Here is a 22,060-nt window from a genome sequence, read left to right on the forward strand (position 1 = left end):
AACTATGTGACCGACAGAAGCTGATGGTTCTGAGAAGGGCAAGTAAGCACTGTAAGAACATTAATAACCAAAGAAAAAATAAAGGTTTTAAACAATGCAGATGAAACAGAAGAAGAAGGTAGCATGGATAGTCATGTCTTTGTGCAAAAGTTTTAATGAAATGTAATATAGGGTAATAAAGGTCAGACAAAACCTCAGTCAGAAAGTTAAAGTTACCAAAGGTGGTAAACTTGTCAGTAAAGAAGTAGAACCAGAATTCATGCTGAAAAAGAAGATATTGTGATCAATGGACAAAGAAGCAGTTACAGATAAACAACACAAAGAAGGCCTATATTATCTTTATAATTTCTGTATTTGCCTAAAGAAATTGTCATAAAGAAAAATACTCATTTAGGATAACAGTTAAACAGCATAGGGAGACCACTGTCAAGTTTTAGCACAAACTGCTTCTTTTTAAGGTTCTAAGTGCTAGGTCAAACATAAAAATTTTTGTTTAAACAAAACTACAAAGAGGAATTCTTAGAAAATAAAGATCACAGAATTGAATTTTATTTGTTATTTTCATATAATTCTCTTCTAATCTGTGGTAGTGTTCATACTTACCTCATCTTTACTATTTAACTAATGTACGTACACCAAGTTTTTGGCTGATTTTGACTGATGAGCAAGATGTATATACACCTAGTTTTTGGCTGATTTTGTTTTTTTGATTTAGCAAATTAATTTATTTTCTTACCTCCAGTTCCTTTCTTGGAGAAGAGGATTTCCACTGAGTGATAACTCCCTTAGTTTATGACAGCCACTTAACCATGTAATGACACCTTTAAGGTCTGTATTGTAGTAGGAAAGAAAACTAAATATACATTTGAATGCAGAACCATATTATTTCTCATAAAATCTTACATGAAAGTAAAGTGTATCAAAATCATTACATATCACAAGCAATTCTGCTACCTATACAGTATAGTTATAATTAACGTCTATAACATCCATGTTTGGAAAACGTTTATATGTTTTCTGTATAAATGTCTCATAAACAAGTGGGAACAATCAAATTCAAATAAGTTTATAATTTAATTAAGAAGTTCTTGTTTGGATGGGGGTTTATGTTTTTTATACAACTCACCTGACAAGCAGTTATTCTTGATATTCAGCTTTTCCAAAGATACAAATGAATTTAAAGGCACAAGCTCACTTAATCTAAGAATAAAACAGAAGAGGGTTTTTTTTCAGTTAAATAAAGCAGCAGTTCATAAACAGAAAGGCACCAGAATCTTTTATAGTTATGACAATTTACTTATTTACATAAGAAAATACTCATTTAGCTATCCAAGGTGCTAGAACTAATTACTGAAATTTTAACTTGAAAGCATTTCTTAGTCTTCTCGGTAGCTCAGTTCTTAATATTTACTCATTAATGTTTTGTTTTATCTGGTAAATATTTCATTCTGTTTCTTGCATTTAGTGCTGAGGATCTGAAGTCTTGTAAAATTTACACAACTCAACTGGCTTTTCTTTAGGTACCATAACTAGAATGAAACTAACAGAAGGCCCTGACCCTAGAGAAGAAATAAAATCTGCTTATCCTCTTTCCTCTTCCTTCATTTCTCTTTGCTCAAACTTCTTGTCAGTTTGTTTCTCTTCTCCACTCAGCACATTACTTCCTAGATCCTAAAACTAGCATAATCATTGTCACAGTTGTATTTCTTAACAGCTCAAGGCTACGCTGTCCTGTAATATATTTGTAGTGCTTCCTCTGTTGTACTAGTGTAAGACAGTATCAAATAGGTGCCTATTATACAGACAGTTATGGAATTGCTCTTTTTGCATATCAGAGCTTTTCTTGTGCAATAAAGCAGCAAAGCCATGACAAAATTCTTATTTGTAGTATTGAAGAGTAAATGTAAGGAAACTGAGCTGACATTCATCTGTACAAAGGATTTTGGACTGTAAGATGTGTATTATCACTACTATTAAAACATTAGCATCCAGTGTTATTCAAGTTTCTTTATTTACAAACTTGCATTGGTGCAACTAAGAAGGAATGTTGAATGGTTTGGTCAGCTGCCAGGCTATTTCCAAATATTACTTTTCAGATTAAAAAGCTTATTTTGTTTTATGCTAAATATGAAAGAGGGAGGAAATATTAAAATCAAGATGCAAAAAAACCCCAGTTTTGAACTGGAAAGCAGTATTTTCTGAAGGTTATAGTGCCTTTGAAAGATATAAATCATGGTCAGAAACATGACCATGCAAAAAACCAAAACCCACTCACTCCACAAACTTACAGGTGGTCGGAGCCAAAAATGCTTATTTGTTGCTGAAATGTGTGACTATGTTGTGTTTACAGCACAGGCTTTACAACTGAAAGACAGAGCTGGATTTAACTCTGGTACACAAATTCTGGACCAAACGCTGGTTATAGATTCTTTACTCTTATTGAAAATTTGACCATATGCCAAACAGAAAAAAAATATCATTTCCATGTTCAGTTGACAAGTATTTATATAGGACAACATAACATTTTAATAGTAAATTCAGTGAAACAGATATAAAGCCAATTGAGTACGTGTTGCTATACTTCCATTTCTTTCTCAAACCATATTGTAAAGTTATCCTGGTTCTAGTCCTATTTAGTTCTATTACCTCCCTGCCAGTTTTCCATAGAATCAAATAAATATGAAGAAGTATTAACCTAAAAACCATTAAGCCTTATTTGTAGATCTGTACATAGTACTACAAATACCAGCGATTTAGGTTCTCATGACTAGTCAATAGCACATAAATATATTTAATATTTGTAACAAATATCATCATAGATATTAGCAGCTAACAGTATGGCTGCAAAGACTGAAAATCTATGATTCAGATTATAGATTCACATATTCAGAAATACCCAGGAAAATAAACGTCATACTTTGCACAAGGGACAAAAGATAATGCAGTATTTTTTTATTTATACTGAGTGAGTTCTCTGGATCTTTATCAGTATATGCTGTGGTGAATTAGAAATTGCCTACTGGACTATCCTTGCCTGCCGTTGGCATTATGAGAGTTAAAACGTTTCCCCGTCATTCTATAGCTTTCCCTTTACTGACATTCTTTGTTAATTTTTTTCCTAAGAAAATTCAAACCAGAAAGACAAAGGACATTACTGAAAACTTAATACTACTTGACCTTGTCACATTAGCCCTGGGCATAAGAGAGAGATAAATTACAAAGAAGACACAAAAGTAAAAGATATTCACAAAAAAGCAAGCTATAGCTTCCTCTTTCTGCTCCCATTTAAGGCTGTAGCAGGACAGGACACAGCCACAGAAACTCTATGTCAGAAAACAAGATTTAAGAGACTAGAACAGTTGGAAGCATGCATCAGAGAAAATAAAGATTGCTTTTCTGAACACGTATAGCAGTTACTGCTCAGGATGGTCCAAATCCTGGTGTGCATCTGCTTTTCCCCAGAAAAATTATCATTGGTGTTAATGAAAGGTTAGCAGGAAGGAGGGCAAAATAATTAAAAATAAATTTATATTAATCTACATCTTTAAATAAAGCCCATATTTCTTTTTCATTCTTTAAAAATAAAAATATGTTAGTTTGCAATATTCACCATATTTAGAAGTAGTAATCCAATATAATGTAGGAAATCTGTCAGTTAGCCACTTGTTTCTTGAATACCCTGGTAGGTAGTACTGTATTGCCCATGGTGCCACATACTTAGAGATAAATTTATCACCAGCAAAAAAATACTGAAAGTGATAAAAAAAATCTAGACTGCCAAGAATGGGATTGGGAAAACCACTATAGATAAGTATAGCTTTTTTGTGACTGACTTATTTCAACATCCAATGATGTTTAAATTTATTATGACGACCCTGGAAAAGTGGTCAAATTCTCAAAACATGATGGCTTGCAATGGCAGTGAGTTCAACTCTTACATCTGAGAAACTAGGTTAAAAACATAGATACCATATATATTTAAGTAGGAAGAACAATTTGTACTAAGAAATAATTGAGGTGACTTTTTAGCATTTTTACTATAAGCCTTTTAGGAATAGTATGCATCTAGTTGCAAAAACATGAGAGCAACATGTTCACAAAGAATTTGATTCTGGCCAAATCAGTTTCCCAAAAAAAAGGAATTTTTGCAGATGACTGCATTTTTTGAAATATTAATCTATCACACTTAAGTTATCTTAATGAAAAACAAGAGATAGCAAAACAAGAACTTTGCCATATTAATGCCATATTAAAACAGAAATTTTAAGAGGGATAGATTGGTCTATTTTGAAGTTGGAAAAAAAAAAAGTTATGGCTACCTGAACAGCAGATTCATTTAGTGTCTCAATGTAGAACTTTTAAATGAAGAAGACGTTAACAAGTAAGCCACATAATTAAGTAGGATTACATGTAAATATAAATACCACATGAACTCTTAACACGTATTAAATATGTTTTAATTTTAGTCTCAGGAGCAAGGTTTTTCTCTCCTAAACCTAAATCTTTATCCACAACAGAAGAGAAAAGAAAATGTGCCTTCTTTAAACTAACTTAACAGCTGCGTTCTCCAGCTGCTATAAAATAGAGCACAGATCTTCATAGTCTTCAGTAACCAAGTCAAGAGGATATTCATCATTCGCATTGGCCAACTGCACATTGACCAAGTATATGCTTTGTATGTGAAAGCCACAATAAAACACTTAATAAAAGCAGTAGTGGTGAGATAGCTGCCATTTTTATATTTGAAGGAGTTAATCACTACCTGTTATATTATAATTCCTCGTTGCTAGATTGTAGGTTTAAAACAACTTTTTGAGTTTAGTCTTTGGCAATTTCTGGTTTATGATACAGACAAAGCATCTCAGGAATAAAAAAATCCTGTAAATAAGTGTAAGAATTTTCTTTTCACAGTACCTCATGTTTAGAAAGAATACAGATTCACAGCATTACCATTATATGGGCTTCCTGCAATCAGTAAAAAGGAAATGGCACTCAGTGCACACTTGAAAAAAATTCACAAAATTGCACTAGATGTAGGATAAAAGTAAAGAAACAGCTTTTCTTTCAACAGCTTACTCCATTACATTCACTGTTTCTATAGAACATCGAGCTACTTAAGCTATAGCACACACATATGGAGCTGCTTATAAGTGTACATAAAGTGAGTGTAACAGAGCAGGCTACTGAAATGCCAGGAATTTTGAGGCTTTTAATATACATTTAAGGCTATCTTGTCCTGTTTGTCACAAAGATTTGAGATAAGCTATAGATACATCAAGGAAAGAAAGGGAATTGTTTGGGGAAGAGGTGTGTGTTTATTTTCAGCACATCCAGTTTGCTGATGCAAAAATATGTGCTTTCTCCCAGTCCAAACACTGCATCTCAGCTTGGCCACTGGAAAACCAGAATAAGCACTACAATGGACATTAAAAACTGTGAGATCATGGGATAGGCGAGTGATATAAGGTACATCTCCATGTCCAGCACAACCTAGATCCAGAGGCTGCATTCAGGCTATGCCTGAGACCACGCTCCTAAGTTCATTCTCTCCCTAGCAGGCACATGAGGTCTTCAAGCAGTTTTGCAGACTTTTTATTACACGCAGCATAGCTACACCTAAATGTTAACAAAAAACAAACTGGAGGAAGGAGAAGAAACTACAAGAAGATAGAGCCACATTACTGCATGTTCCACAAAACACTGAACAGGACAAGAAAAAAAAAAAAAAAAACAAAGAACATGAATTAAATCAATACATGTGATTCAGAATCTAACACTTAACAAATAATGCTCTTGTTAGTCACAGGCAGGAAGCACGTTCTCCAAACTCCAGAAGAATTAAAAGAACAAAAAATCCCCTAAAAGCCCAGCAACTTGAAGATTACATTCTGTAAATATAACTAGGTGTTACATTTACATCGAAGAGTTTACATGCATACTACTTCATTAGAGACGATATGAAAACAATTTGAAAAGTTATATGAAAATATAGGTTGTATATACTTGAATAATATTAATTTTCCATGAAGGGCGTTCCTTATAGCAACAGGACTCAGTCTTACAGATCTTTTCTCCCACAGGCTCCCAGCTACGGTTGACTGCTGAATTAAATGTCATATTGGATGGGATTCATCTGTTCAAATGTAGACACCTACATGTAAACTGGTCATTTTGACTCTGTTAATAGTCAATGAAGATGAACAGGCACTTGTAGGGTATGATTAATCTCAAAGCAAACGGCTAAAAATGGCAGAGGAATCACACTCTAAAAGCATCTCCTTCTCTTCACTAACAGGAGAGTTAGAGTGATTAGTTTGGAGTGTATATTCTGCATATTGTGTGTAACAGAATATATTCTATTTGTTTAGCTGAGATCAATCTTATTCAGAGCGAAATGGTCACAGTATAGAAAAATAATTAATTTGTATTAATTTAAAATTCATTTTACTACTAACACATTGTAAATTATAATTGTCCCTTATTTTTTAGCAGGATTTAAATTGAGAAAAAGGGGGTAGGGAAATAAAAATTTTGACTCCTGAATATTTGGTCATTCTCATTCTACAGATGTACAGATCAGCTTAGAAAATGAACAGAAAGCTAATTAAGGAGTACTTGAGTGCATGATCTAGTTTTACGCTGCTGGTCTTGATCCTTTTTTTTTATTTTATACCTTTCAAACTGAACCATAAGAGTGAAAAATTAAAGGAAATATACTTGTTTTGGAGAGCATTAACATATGTATGTAAAATAAAAATCAACATTCTCATTTGTCTTTTTAACTCTAGTAGTTGTACTTAGCATAGCCTTCAAAGTCTGTTTTGAATAAGCTAGCTGTGAAATATGAAGTTTGACAGACATACTCTAGAAACAATTGCTAAAGAAAGGAAAAGAAAGAAACACCATGGTTTGAATAATGCGACAATGATCAAAAATTATTTTCATATAACATCTCATAGAAAAAATTACTTTTCATAGCTAATGCTGTTTCAAATTTTCTTAGCTGAAGGTAGCCAATGCCATTACTTGTCAAACACATATTTTCAAAGAATATCTGGAAAAGATAGTGATATTTTAACCATACTGAGAATCATACTTTTCAGATAAGTGTTGTGTTAGTAAATTACTCTATCAGTTTTGTACATGGAAGAATGTTTCTTGCTTACCTATTTTGAGACAGCAAAAGAATCTGCAATAGAGGCAACCAATACAAAGAAAGAATTCTCAGAGCAGAAATGCTATTGTCATCCAAATATAGTTCTCTTAGGAGAACATGATTTTCCAGTCTTGGAAGCTAAATAGAAAAGAGATGGTTATTTAAAATTAATATAAATTAGATAAACAACAACGGAATGCTTACCAGACACTTTTCATAAATCATTACTAAATACAAGCAAAAAGCCCATTTTGGATATACGCATCACTCCCTTATTATGTATGTACCAGTTGTCACACAATTTCTACGTATCAGGTGGTAAGTATTTTTTAATGTCTTCTACCTATTCTGAATAGTCAATATACATTAAAAAAAAAAAAAAGTCAAGAGCCCAAGAGCCACAGTCTTACTATTTTATTTATGCAGTTATTTGCTGCTTATTGACAATGGTTTTCCTCTCTCAGATTCATAGGAGAATCATGGTCAGTAAATTTGACTAAGCATACAATTAGCAAACTACTTTCCTATTTTAAATACCGCAGCACAAACTTCAACTTTTGGAGGATCAGTATACATCAAATCAGCTGGAACTATTACTCATACGTAATGATAATAATAGTTTGTTACATTTTAAACAAAGAATCAGCATCATATAATATAAACTGAAGACTAGATGTAATAAACAAAGGAGGGAAATATAATCATTATATGGCCAATTTTTCAAGGATTTAGAACCAAGAAAATACTTAACTGCTAGCCATTTGTATCTTTGAAAAATCTCCCTCTAATAGGGGAAAAAAAAGAGCATGAAACATCCCACAGCAAACAAAGAGCACATGATGAGCATTCTGAAAAATATGACTGTTATTAAAGATGCATGCACAACAGCCACTGAATTCAAAGCTTTTACCTCCTGGAGGTTATTGCCTTGCAACTTCAGAATTTGAAGTAGTCCGCAATTCTCAATGCCTTCAACTTGTGTGAGATGATTAAAAGAGCAGTCTAGGTGAATGAGAGTAGGTGCCTCACAAAGACCTTTTGTGCTGATTAACTGATTATGGTCCACAATTAGTTGCTGAAGATTTTTCAATGACTCCAGACCACCTGAAAATTAAAGATTTTAGCTGAATTAAGCCATAATGAAATAAAAACCTGTTGGTTTTCAAGTACTAAGAAAATTCTGAACTTTCAATATATTTATATTGTCTATAGTAACAATTAATATTAGTCCTGTAAAAGGTTTAAAAAGAATTACTGTATTTTGACCTTATCAAATATACAATGTGTACAGTTCACAAATTTCTGATCCTGTTAACCAAGCAATAATAACAGTTCATAACCCCTTTAACACTTCTGTTGGAACAGAACATTCTTATAGTGATAAACTATACTTACTATGCTTTAAGCACCTTATAACTGCTATTCAGAACCTATGGGCTCTGTGAAATGGTAACAATCCTTTTAAAATCACCCCTTAGAATGGAAACAGTATTTACGTTTAAAAGTTAATTTTCATTATTTCATTTCTTAAAGTTTTTTTTTTAAGTTATCATCAAGGTGAGAACAAATTGCATTAAAACTTAGGCCAGCACCACCTCTATTATTTAAGTGCATCTTGTTTAAGCAATTACATTATAAAATATTTTTAATGAAGAAATTTATAAAGAAAATTTAGTGCCTTTAAGTATAAAACTATACTTCTATAGCCATTACACTCTCAACAAACTTACTCCTGCCAGCTACTGTAAAGAGCAAGAATGTGTGTGATCTCTACCCCAAAAGGATGCAAAGGAAAAGATTCCTGCCAGTGCCTGTTTCTTTCATAGAATTTTTCCCAAATCATCCTCTTACAATGGCAAAAATACTGTCTTTCCACGGTCTTACACATGCTAGATGTTGTGTAATGGCTTCCTTTCTGGAGCACTGATGAGTCTGACTTGCTACAGGTCCAAGCAGTTTTTCTGTACCTCTCTAGTAAAACTCCTTTGAAGGGGCACCCTTTACAAAACATATCTAAAATAAGAAATTTCTGAATTTACTGTTTTCATATATTTTTCACAGGATTATTTGAGCTAACACTTTGTCTCATTTTTATCTCACCGAAAATGTCCCAACTTCCCAAAAGAAAGTTGGGTGAGCTTTACAGAGGTGAATGTCTTTGTGATTGTCCTCTGAGAATAAACTGGATTATGAGATCAGAGATCAGTTGGCACCATAGATTATTAAGGATGCAGAAGAGAAAGAAAAAAATAAAATGAATGGTAAGGAGAAAACAGAAGTAAAAAATTAAACTACTGTGAAAACTAGCAGTACATTTAAAAAAAAACCAATCAAATATAGACCTTCGAATCATAGTAATTTAAAAATGGATAGCACCTAGTGGAAATAACACAATCGCCTGATATTAAAGAGATATCATCCTAAATCTAAAACAAATGTGCCATACTGTAACTTCAAAACTGTGTTTTAGGAAAGAAATATACAAATCTTTAATTATTCTGAAAGAATTTCAAACATGCCCATGACATACTATCCTGACTGCAAGATCCTGGTCTTTATTTTCTTTTATTCTTGGTTGAAAATAAAAAAGGAACCAGCACCATCTAGTGGTCTCAAAATAATTTCATTCCAGACAGTTTTAAGGTTAACAGCTTTCAAGATTTCCTCACAAGAACAATCCTTAAATCTCTACTCTTAATTTATCAGCATAGCAGTACTGGAAACTTTAAAAGCACTGAATTAGTCTGGAGTGGGACAGAGAGGAGCGACTGCACACATAGTAAGAAAAGGCAAGGAGTTAATACAGGATCTGGAATTTCCCTATTCTTCTTGCTGCACAAAGCACCTTTTTTACATCTCCTTCTCCTCATCTGTCTTGTTTAATTAGACTGAATGTCATTTGGAACAGACATGCCAAGGCTACATACAATGGGATCACAATCTATTCTGAAACTATCAAATGCAGTCCAACAGAAACATACAGAAGATAGAATAATATAATACAAACAGATAATATTTTATTGTTTCTTCTGTACACATGGAAAATTAAAAATAAGCGTGAAAGTCATCTGCAGATTTGCAGAAGATATTGTCTGTTTTACATATGATGCAACCAACAACAGCTATGGTAGTATATGGGAAAATGCATTCTGTTGATAAACATATGGTTTCAGCAAGATTTGTGGAGAACCTTTAGAGAAGTAGCTCTTAGCAACTGGCAAAGCGCAGCTGGACTCTGTTGGCTAGGGACTCTGTCTTAGCTATCAATGCAGTTCTGAAGCAACCTCTGTGTGTGGCAAAGATGAATAAGAGAGAAGTGAAAGCCAACAGTGAACATGAAGATGAAAAAACACATACAAAAAAAGCCCCAAAACTGAAAGGTGTCTGATAAAAAACCCCTCTATGTGCTTTCGTAAAAAGAGTAGGTCCAAAGAAGCATTTACGACTATCCATGGTTATGCATTGCTATTCTTAGCACTGCCAGGATTTTAGCCAACATACTATGGCAATATAGACATCCTACAACAGCCTATTCTATGACTCAAGTCAAAATGCTACTTTTTGTGTAAGAAAATTTTTATGTAAAGCATCCATCTTCCAAATACAAAAGTAAGCACTGAACTTCAGTGTATTACTAACACAATTACTTAATTTGTGATCATGCATTCTTAAGTGGAGAAGCATAATTGAAACATATTTCTCATACTTTTACTGTTATTTTTAAGGGTTTTCTGGCAACTCCAATTTTTCCCCTACTGATTTCAATGAGAGGAGAAAAAAAGAAAAACGAAATCATAGTATACTTGAAGTTTCCTACAATAAGTTATTAAAACAGAAGTATTACAAAGATAAATAGGCCTTACTTCTTAGGAAAATGCCCACAGCCTTTGTTAAAACTGAATGAACAGAGAACATTTCACAGTGCTGCAGCTTCCAAAATTGCTAAAGGACATTTTGCAAGATTTACAGACGGAAGGGATACAGCAACTTCTTAAAACCCATAAATCCATTTTTATGTATTCTATGCGACTACTTGCAACCAATATGTTATTGTATGAAATAAATCGTGTATTATGCGTCTGTTTTAACTAGACATCCTCAAAGCAATTCTGGAGAGGAGAAAGACAGATTCCAAGCTGATTTTTGAGAACATTTATTTACCCACTCAAATTCATTAGAGACTCAGTAAACTTAGCACCACACTGCACCAAAGAGAAAGTACAAGAGGATTTTACTGCACTTGGCCTGTACAAAGATGCTACATTCCACACAGATGCCACATTCCTAAATATCATCCACTAATATTACGTCATTCTTACAGTAATCTTGCAGACGTTTTTATCAAATGAGATAAATTTAAATAAGAATCTTATCCAGCATTATTGGCCACAAGGATATAGATGAAGCTTTTTTAACCAGTTTATTTTATTGTTTCACATTAGAGTGTTGATATGCTTTTGCAGTAAACAATGATATTCCAGCACCTTTATTCTCAGGTATTATGAACTCTGTTCACAAATCCTAACATTCCGAATTTGCACATATTAACAAAAAATATTACAAATATCAACATTAAACCCCCTAAATCTACAGATATTTTTCAAAGCTTTCCCATTTCCTGTTTGCTATGCCCTTATTTACCACAGAATTGCATTATCCATGTTCATACTGTTTCAGTTTCTTTTTTTTTTTTTTTTAAGAGTGGAAACCATTTCATTATATAAATCTTATGTGAATGTGTTTCATCTATCAATCAGGTTAATAATTGTTTTATATTATTTTCCTATTTTCCTGCTGTCCAGCAGGATGTCCACATACTTTAAAGAAAATTAAAAGTCTAAATCAAGACAAATAAAAATAAAAATCAAAAACTCTTTTATCTCCTTTCCATTCCCAGCTTTGCAGTCTTTCCAAGTAACATCTTTAGATTTAGCACAGACTAAGAATACAACTAGAAGGTCCCCTTTTCAGGTTTCATGTTTCAATTTATACAAAATTAATTACTTCATCACATGCAATGTTTTTTCTTGATGATAAGATTTTGTTTCAATGGACAAATCTCTGAAGATTAATCTCTGTTAAGATTATAATACTGAAGTTTTACAGTAACCCATATTTTGGTGGCCTTTACAAATTTCACAGTATGTCATGCACCAAAACCTAAGTCCCTAGCATATAGGGAGGCTGTTAAATCTAGTTCTGTTCTGTTGTGCTGCCTTCTTGAAGGAAATTTGCTACTTTCAAGCCCTGAGAGCTCCCTTTCAAGTAATGATCTGGCAATTTACTACTACCTTTTCTCAACTGTTAATGTTGCTTTTGAGGGACCACTAATGGTGTTGCCTCTGTACATGATTCTAAAACCAAAAAAATGGCTTCTTCACGTACACACAGCAAAGCTCTTGGTTATTTTCACTACGCTACACTTTCCTGACTTTTGTCAGTAGAAAAGGTTCTGGATCCTGATTACATCTATGCCAAATCTACATAACATAAGGCTCACAATGCAATATTTTTGGCTTGCCAGAAGCTGAGACACAATATCTACCCTTAGGCACTTCACAGTTCAAGTGGCAGTACAAACAGAGAGGCAGTACAGAGACGCAAACACTTGTTCACTACGTGAAAACATCTATCACCTGGCACAAAGATTTCTTGTATTGATGCACCTGTTGAGTGGTCTGGGTGTATGTAAATCCCAACTGGTTGACTTCATGCTAAAGGTACACCTGTTGCTTGCCAACTGTTGGACCTAACAAATATAACAAACTGCCTTTGTAAATATAATAGGGGTTGGCACACCTGCTGTGCCTAAATGGTTTGCATGATTTTACCTTAGATCCATTCTTTTTTCCAGCTCTGGGGCAATGAGCAGCAATGAAGAGCCAGAGTGGGAGGGAAGTATAGAACAGTAGTTTGGAGCCAGAATGGGCAGCATTTTAGCAGAAAGAGAGGCTGTGGTCCAGTGTTAGCATGGTTCACAGACTCAGATAATACATAATTTCTATTATATAATTATATATTATATATATTATTTTATAGAAATTATATAATATATATTCTATATAACTACTTACTGTGTCAGTCAGGAACACTCTGCAGTTGCAAGGCTAGGCTTGATATTAATTGCTTCTGTAGATAAGCTGAACTCGGGCTACTCACATATTCCAACTGAGTTAGTGCAGGTAATAAGAGGGGCCCTTCTAGAAAGATTTTTAGTTCTCTTTGGCTGACAATAGTTATAATATCTGGTAGATGGAATACATGGCAGTGGCTAAGCCATACCACAAACAAATGTGAAGTTGAGTATGCTTTAAAATGCAGGTCTGTTCCAAGTCTGTTTCCTCATTCTCCTTGGGCTTAGCAGCCGGCTGGCCCTGAATCCAAGGGAAGTATAATTCTGAATATAAACAGCACAAATATTGTTATACAAATTGGAATAATTTTTCATTAATTTTCTTACCAATTCGAGTGATTCTATTGTAGGAAAGTTCAAGATTTTGGAGATTTATGCAGCCATCTAAGCCACAAACTGATGAAAGATGATTCTTATTCAGAATAAGAATACAGAGATTTTCTAGATTTTCACAGTCAATTATCTGAATGTTGTTTTCCTGCAACAAAGGAAAATAAGAATATTAAATAGCATCTTATGTGAAATAGCAGAATTGAGTGTAAAAATATGGTAGATTGTCATCATTGCTTATTTTTATCCTAAACTTCTAGCTAGGAGTAAGGGCATCTCTATTTTTTCCATTAGGAAAATAAATTGATGAGTCATAGAAACTGCCTTTTGTTTCCTGCTGGGATAGAACAAAAATATATCTCAAACTTCATTCTGACTCTGAAAATGCTCAGAAGTTGAAATAAAAAGTGTAAGGAGAAGTTAAGGACAGAGTGGTCTTTTCCATATACACTTTCCTAGCTTCCTAAATCCTGGGAGACTAAACTAAGAACTGCATAGAAACCATCATATTTACTAGACACTAATGAAGACAGCTATGACTTTGCTGGAATCCTATTTACTAATAGTGAAAATCTGAATTTAGAGGTATTTTGGTCATAAACATTAACACTGTTCTCAGCTCATGTTCTTCCCCAAAGAGATCTTGCTCCTTTAACATACCCCTCCCCAAGGCATTTTAATAATGCTTCCTCAGATTTTTATTTCACTATGTGCTGCCCTTGCTGTCTTTTTCTGTTTTTCACCTGCAGATGCTCAAACAAACAAAACTTAAATTCCCTGCCCTTGTAACAAACCAATTAAGCCAAACAGTCTAATTCCTATTCCAGAATTAACATGCTGACTAGCTTTACATGCTACCTTCAGCTGCAGTACAGGTTTCCTTTGGGAGTCACAACACTGATTCCTGCCCTTGGACAGCCCCTTCAGTTGCACCAGTTAGTTAAAGCAGAGAACTGATAATGGCTTAAATGTTAGCTTTTGTATCAACAGAAATGAGGGGCAATATCAAGTAGGAATGAATGTCCAAGGGAAACAGAGGCAGCTGCTTTAGCTATGTGAGAAATACCCATGAAATAATCTTGGACTGTTTCAACTGTCACAAAAGAGGCTGTTTCTTCATTACGGTTGAATGGAAGACAACTGCCACATTAGCTGGCACAGCGAAAGTATAAAGTATTATTATTAACAATATATATAATTATTAAATTATTACTTAAAAGTATATCTAAGAGTCTTCTCCTTAACTAAATTATCCTGACATGTCCCAGTGAAGCAATCCTGTATATCATTTAAAGCATAACATTTTAAAATACCAAATCACAAAACCAAAACTGTTCTGTAAGAGACAATATTCGATCTAAAAAAATTGACATATAAATACCAATCTTAGTAAGACTGGCAGCTTAGATATATATTATGCCCTTATACTAATACTTTGTTCTTGAATTTTGAAGTACCCAAAATGATCAAATCCCAGAAATTATGTCCTGAGTAGATAAGAAAACTGAGAAAAATCACAGTATTTCAACCTGCCCTATTGTGAAGCTTTAATTACTGGTCAGACAACACTCCTTTAACTATAATTATTATCAGCTCTCTTCTCCAAATTTTATTAAAAAACTCAAAACCAAGAAAAGCCCCATACTTTGGAAAGAATACCAGTTACTGGGCAAGCAGAAACATTCAAGATTTCTATGAATAATAAAGGTATATTAACTTTCTTGTGAAATGGTGTTGTTACACCACATGAAATAAAAGTCGTGAACTAAGTTGTTTCATGTAAAGTGTCAAGTTCTGGAACTAAGATACATCACAGCACAAAATGTTTTCTTTAGTCATTAAACTTACAAGGCCTTGTAAGACACTGTGCAGTAGCAAGTACCTAGACATTATGCCTCTAGTGTAACTCATTATACTGTTCCTTGAGCATATATGCAAGTAATTTTAACTAATATTGAAGGTGTGTATTGCAAAGGATTCTTCCTCCTACCTACTCCTGCTTAAGCTGAGCACTTGCTATGGTGAACAGCATCTGCCCACTCATGAATCAGAGAGACTGAGGTAACAATGGTCTATCACTGTGCCATACTGACACTAATCCTAGACTGATACTATCATGCACTTTTCTTAGTATAGCTTCATTAATTTGCAAGATGTTGCTTTAGTACAATGCAAATTCTTATATACAATGCAAATCTGCTTTGTTCACATTTGGGAGTATTTTGTTTACATTCTTATGCTCTTAAGGCAATAAAAGTTATATATTCCGCTGGATGCAACTGCATAACCACCTAAGCAGCAAAATTGGCAGTTCTCCCTGGGTTATAATAAAGCATCAAATATGCTTGGTACCTCCACATTGATATACTTTAGGTTTTTGCAGCTACTTAGTCCTTCCAGCGCAACCAGTCCACAGCGCTTCAGAGTCAAAACTTGAAGATTTGAACACTCGGATAACGTTGAGAGGCTACAAGCTGGCAAATCTTCGAGTGTAAGTGTTGTGACCTATATGCATTTATTGATAAATAAAATTATTTGTTTGTATATTGAACATTCATTGTACAATGTCACATCATGGTTATTTTCTTTAAAAAGAAAAAGAGACCAAAATTACATTCTAGAAAATGCAAGCAACTAATATGTTAAGCCTTTCATATAGAAAAGGATGGCAATGACGGGTTTGATCTGTTAAATGGGAGAAGTTATTATGAAAACAATCTGATTTTAATATCTACCTTAAAATAAATAAAACTGATGCTTTGCTAATGACATTGAATTTGAATGGATGGAAGATTAACACTAAGCAAAGCAATTAGTAGTGTGAATTGTTTCCCATCACACTATCTTAAATAACGAGTGAGTGAATGCGCAAGAACAACAAAAACTAAAAGTGTATGTAGTCTAGTATGTCATCTCAGAGGCGATACCAAGATGAGAGCACTGGGAAAGCATACAGTGATAAGTTAGTAAGTGGTAAGATAAGTAAGCGGTGGGAACGAACAGTTGTTCTTTATGGCAAAAAAACATCTATAAGCTGATCAGCAATGTCTTGCTTCTGGAAGACTACTCTTCTCAAAATTCTGAAAGGGCTAGATGAGCAGGAGCTGAAATGTGAACCCTCATACAAAGGCAAAACCATGTTAATTTAGCAGAAAACAGGAGCTAGGACCTCCTGCCTTTTACAGGCTTAAAATACTATCAATCATCTGAAGACTAATACCACACCAGTCTGCTCCACAACACTCACAGGAATTCAAAAGTAATTCTCATCGCCCTTGTTCTGCATTTGTGCAGACGAACTCTCTATATCCTGCTCAATGATCATCTCCTCCTCTTTCAAAACAGCATTCCACTGACATACCAAATTAAAAAAAAAAAAAAGTGATGGTATGGCTTCCCATTTCATTCTAAATCTTCTGTATAGTTACCTGCTGCAGAGTACTCCAAGGGCCACTATGAATTATCTTTTGTGTACTTAATGGAGGCATCTTGCTAAATGAACTTTTCCTTGGTCGTTTTTTTATAGTTGCTTGCTTTCTTTGGTTTTCTTCATATATTTTAGACCAAGATTTACATGTGTTCATCCAGTTTATCCTCTTCTTTTCAATATCATCAGGAAGAATTAGTCTACTGGAACACTCAGCTACATCTTGAATTCTGTCCCAAGTCTTTCTGACTTCCTCATTAGCATCTTCCATTAGAAACAGAGTTTTCTCCATTGTTTCAGACTGAGAAAATGGATCTTTGAGTTTTCTATTACTAGCATTTGGCTGGACATTTGGTGGACTGCTGCATATATTGCTTGCCTTATTTTCTACCATGTCATTAGCTCCAAAATTAAGAAATTCATCCTTTGAAGTATGACTATTTGGAGCTTTATTAAGATCTCTAGTTTGCGAGTAATTTTCTTCTACATGTGTTACTGAATTAATGGAAATGTTTTCATTATTTACTGGAGAAAAGTGTTCCTTCTTCTCAAAGCCTAGCATATTTGGTGTTGGTGTCAAATTTGTTTCTGCTGGAATCATCCAATTATTTGGTTTATCCACCATTTCAGTCTGTTTTTCTTTTTGTTCCTCTACTTGCTTATTTAGTTCCTTCTTCTGTTCTCTTACTACTTTTGTATTTTCTGTCTGCTTATCCTTTTTTGCGTTTTCTTTGTTGTTTTCTTCACTTTCACTCATCACAGCTTTTGCTCTTTTTTCTCCTAGTTTTCTCTGTTCTTCTCTTCTTATTTGCAGTTGTTTTTCTCTTTCAAGTCTCAGGTTTTCTTTCTTTTTCTCATATTCCTCACGCCTCCTCATCTGTTCCAAAAATTCCTGTCTTTCAAGTTCTTCTTGTCTCTTTTTTTCCTCTTCTTTCTTTTGCCTCTTTTCTTCCGTTCGCCTCTTCATTTTTTCCTCTTTTTCTTTCATTTCTCTCTCTATTTCTTCTAGTATTTTCTGCTTCTTTTTTATTTCATCTTTCCATTCTTTTAGGATGGGAGCATATTTTTTATGGACTAAAAATGATCTAAATCTAGCTTGGATTTTCACAGCTGCTCTATTCTGTTGTTCTGCCAGGTGTTGTCTTTCTTTTGCTTTCTGCTCTTCCAATGCCTTTTTTTCCTCTTCCATTTGCAACTGTAGCTTCATGATCAATTCCTAGGCCAAAACATGTAGGATAGACTTAAGCTACTTTTGAAATAGGACAAGTGTTGGCACATATTTATTATTAATAAACAGAATCTGGTGTATTAACTGTTTCAGAATAACATTTATTCTCAAATATATGATAGTAAACTCACGGTCATTTGACAGAAGCTCATTGTACAACCTTACCTTATGTTGCATCATTTTGTCTCTCCAAGCTTTCTTTTCTTTCTGTAACTCATCTTCCATCACAGTTTGTTGTTTCTGCACAACAAATTAACTTATATGAATATTGTACAAAACCTGGAACATCACAAATCACCCTCTCTCCAATCTCCTCCATCTTCTTGACTTTCTAACAATCCACTTTTGCAAATGCCTGAATTAAAATGAGGAACTCATCTGTGTGAGGATCAAAATAAACAACTGGACACTCAGATCAGTAATGCAGATTTGGTCACATACTGACAGATGCATACCTTCAGAGAGTCAGCATCTTGGTACTGCCACCTTCCTCTCCAAATTCTCTACTACTATTGAAGATGAAAACTCCGCTTATGAAACCACCATTCAAACTACAGGTAGATAATAGTAATGTAACAGAAACAAAAGCCCTGAAAGCAGCATGAACAGTCCCCCTTTAATTGTACTGGTATGTTACTGATAATCGTATAATCTTTCAAACAGGAATTTTATGCAATAAAGTTAAAGAAATTTTTTTCACTGAAATTGTTTCTCAAGGGAAAATGAAAGTTCAAGTCTATTTTCTCATCATTTGCAAATAAATAGCATTTCTCCTCTCCCCCAACATATTCTCAATCAGAAAAAAAAAATCCAAATGATCTGGAATTACATCTGACTAAAAATTAGCAGGCAGTAAGTACCTAAAAACCAGAAGCTAATCCAGAACCACCTAACTCCTGGTGGAACCAAGATAAATCAGTATCAGCCAAATTAAACACACAGCAGTATATAGAGGAAACAGCCTCAAGCTGCGCCACGAGAAGTTTAGGTTGGATATTAGGTTTAGGTTGGAAATTTCTTCACTGAAAGGGTAGTCAGGCACTGGAACAGGCTGCCCGGGGAAGTGGTTGAGTCTCCATCCCTGGAAGTATTTAAAAGACGGGTAGACGTGGTGCTTGAGAACATGGTTTAGTGGTGGGCTTGGCAGTGATAGGTTAACAGTTGGACTCGATGATCTTAAGGGTCTTTTCCAACCTTAACGATTCTATGATTCTATGATATGAAGGAACCAGTATAAACAAACTAGAACTTCCAACTTGGACAAAGTCTCCCAGGTGCCTAAGCACTACTTTTCATGCATGTTCAGAAGCATGCTGTTCAGACAATAGGAGACCAGAAGTCTAGATCCTTCTGTAATGGAGGAAATTAGTCTCCATCTCTCACTTCCACAAAGAGTGTGCTAGCAACAGCACTACCAAAGTGTTCAAATGGGAACATGCCCCACCTTTTCTAGAGAAAGACAGCCATTCTACATCCAAAAAATTATTTATGACATGAAAGAGCAGAGGAAGCCTAATCAATTTTGTGGCCTGTTGAAAAGGGAGCTATCTCAGACACTGAACTGGCCTTCAGAGATCAAAGGTCTTTTCACTTACTAAGCCCTTCCTTAATTTTTGTGACTTGAATTGCCTCGCTGGGACCAAGATGCTTAACTCTTCAGAAAGCTACAAATTAGTTAACTGAATATATAGTTTTAATGTGTCTCCCAAACCATAAATATTTAGGCTAAATAATAAAATACTGTGGCCCCAGAAGTATAATGTGTGAGGGTTATATTTTTTCACATTCTTATGCTCCTTTGTGGAGAGTTATCCAATTTTATCCTTCAGTATGCACTATGTTCTACAGCAAAACACGGCTAGACACTCTGAGAATGCAACCAGTCAGCACATGTTTTGTTGTGTTCTGTTGTGACAGAACTCAGTAGATTAAGCCTGAGTCAGTGTCCTAGATACAGACAAGAAAAAGGAGTATTGTAACTTTTATCCAAAGGAAGCACAGCACCAGCATTTCTGAATGGAATGATTTTGGTTCACATTACTTCATCTGTAATTTTTCATCTAACTGTAAAATTGGGGTGGGAGGTCTAAAGTAAGTAAGTATTTTCTATTAAGGCACAGTGATAATTTTTTATTTGTGAGTAATTTAGCACAACTCTCATTTCCAGTACTTTGGCTGGTGTCATATTATAAAAACTTAATAAGGGCAAAGCTTAAAGAGTAATTTAACATTTAGCATAGCAAATTCATTCACTGTTGATCAAAGCAGTAAATGCATAAAATCCAATGGATTGTACTTAAATATGTCTTACATCTCACTGGTATCACAAGCAGACAGAGTTTAGGACAGTCGTACAATTTGGAATAGTACTCTATTTTTCACATTAGATCTTGAATTCAGATAGTCTAGATGGGAACAGAGTGGCTTCAATATCATTAATTACCTTATGAAGAAGCTCTAACTTTATTCTTTCAGCCTCAAATTCCTCCAGATGCTGCACTCTTCTTGCGTGTTCCTCTTCATTCTGTTTTTCCCGTGCTTCCCTCTCAGCTTTCCACTTTTTCCTCTTCTCATCTTCAAGCTCCTTTTGTCTTTTCTCCCACTGCTCAAATTCTTGTCTACACTTTTTTTCTGCTTCACGATGAGTAAGGGTTATGCTCATTTCAACGTCAGCTATGAATTTGTAATCAATCAAGCAAACCTTTTATTTAATTTCCTAATAAGAATTGAGGAACATTAAACAGTCTTACAGTACTGACAAGCAGCAATATATATCCCCAAGGAAATCAGAACTATAATACGAGTCTTTTCTATCAGAGATGTGTTATTATCATGACACACACTTACTGACCTTGCTACAACCATGCTTATTCTACCAATGTATATTTCAAGATTACACTTTGACTTCAGGATGAATGTCTTCTGCGGCTATCAGCAGGATTTTTATAAGTGATGCAATCCACCCCAAAACATGCAAAGGCTGTGGTGAAGGGAAACACTCCCAGCCAATCTGACTATAAAAAAAATAAAAGAAGTTGTGGCCAAAGCACAACCTGCTTAGTGCCTCCAATCTGGCTTCCATTTGTATTTGTAATTATTTAAAGCATTTTTGGGTAGTATTTTTTGAAAGAAATTTCTATTAAACATTAAAGACTAGGATAATTTTGTGATCCTGAAATGAGATATATGTCCAATTCATGAAGTATCAAAATCTATTGTATACTGTAACATGTAATTCTTTACAAAGAATGTTATGATACTCATGAAAACAAAAAAGCAGGAAATAGTGATACGATGCTAAAGATCAACTCAACCAAATGACTAATGCATTGCTTACCTGTAACAAAATGGTCACCAGTGACTGCCTCATCACTGGTGGACTGACTATTATAACTAGGTGTTGTAGCAATCTGCAAGTCTTCATTTTCAATTTCAAATAGTACCTAATATAGTTCAATATTGTCGTTAAAAAACAAGAAACAAAATCTAAAAGCAGAACATTATAAAAATCTTCCACAACAAGGATGAGCTTTTCATCATATGACAAGTACAATAATACGTAACTTAGTACTGACTAGAATCCTTAGACATTGAATAACGCAAATATATCAGTCAAAATATTGTTTTCTAGAGTAATAAATATTGGAGTATTTCCAAAATACATAATATTTCTATGTGGGTTTTTTTAATATATTTTACACTTTAACTTGGAAAAATGAATGTTTTGCACTTAGGATTTGTCTTACTTTCTGTGGAACTAAGCATTATATTTGTCCATTAATAGTG

General features: G+C 34.3%; 1 protein-coding gene across 1 annotated transcript in view; it reads right to left on the minus strand.

Moving 5' to 3' along the window:
• The window catches only part of LRRIQ1 (leucine rich repeats and IQ motif containing 1), a gene marked incomplete at both ends in the record, with an annotated part of 114,004 nt that overhangs the window by 88,552 nt on the left and 3,392 nt on the right, over positions 1–22,060 (minus strand). The window contains 10 exons of the mRNA XM_082308555.1: positions 737–830; positions 1,127–1,200; positions 7,167–7,294; positions 8,067–8,260; positions 13,617–13,767; positions 15,972–16,124; positions 17,048–18,262; positions 18,440–18,514; positions 20,718–20,947; positions 21,612–21,717. Of these exons, the coding sequence (XP_082164681.1) occupies positions 737–830; positions 1,127–1,200; positions 7,167–7,294; positions 8,067–8,260; positions 13,617–13,767; positions 15,972–16,124; positions 17,048–18,262; positions 18,440–18,514; positions 20,718–20,947; positions 21,612–21,717 (2,420 nt within the window). The remainder of the gene's footprint in view (positions 1–736; positions 831–1,126; positions 1,201–7,166; positions 7,295–8,066; positions 8,261–13,616; positions 13,768–15,971; positions 16,125–17,047; positions 18,263–18,439; positions 18,515–20,717; positions 20,948–21,611; positions 21,718–22,060) is intronic.

This window comes from Platalea leucorodia (genome assembly GCF_965183815.1).
Source record: "Platalea leucorodia genome assembly, chromosome: 4".
Classification (NCBI taxonomy): domain Eukaryota; kingdom Metazoa; phylum Chordata; class Aves; order Pelecaniformes; family Threskiornithidae; genus Platalea; species Platalea leucorodia.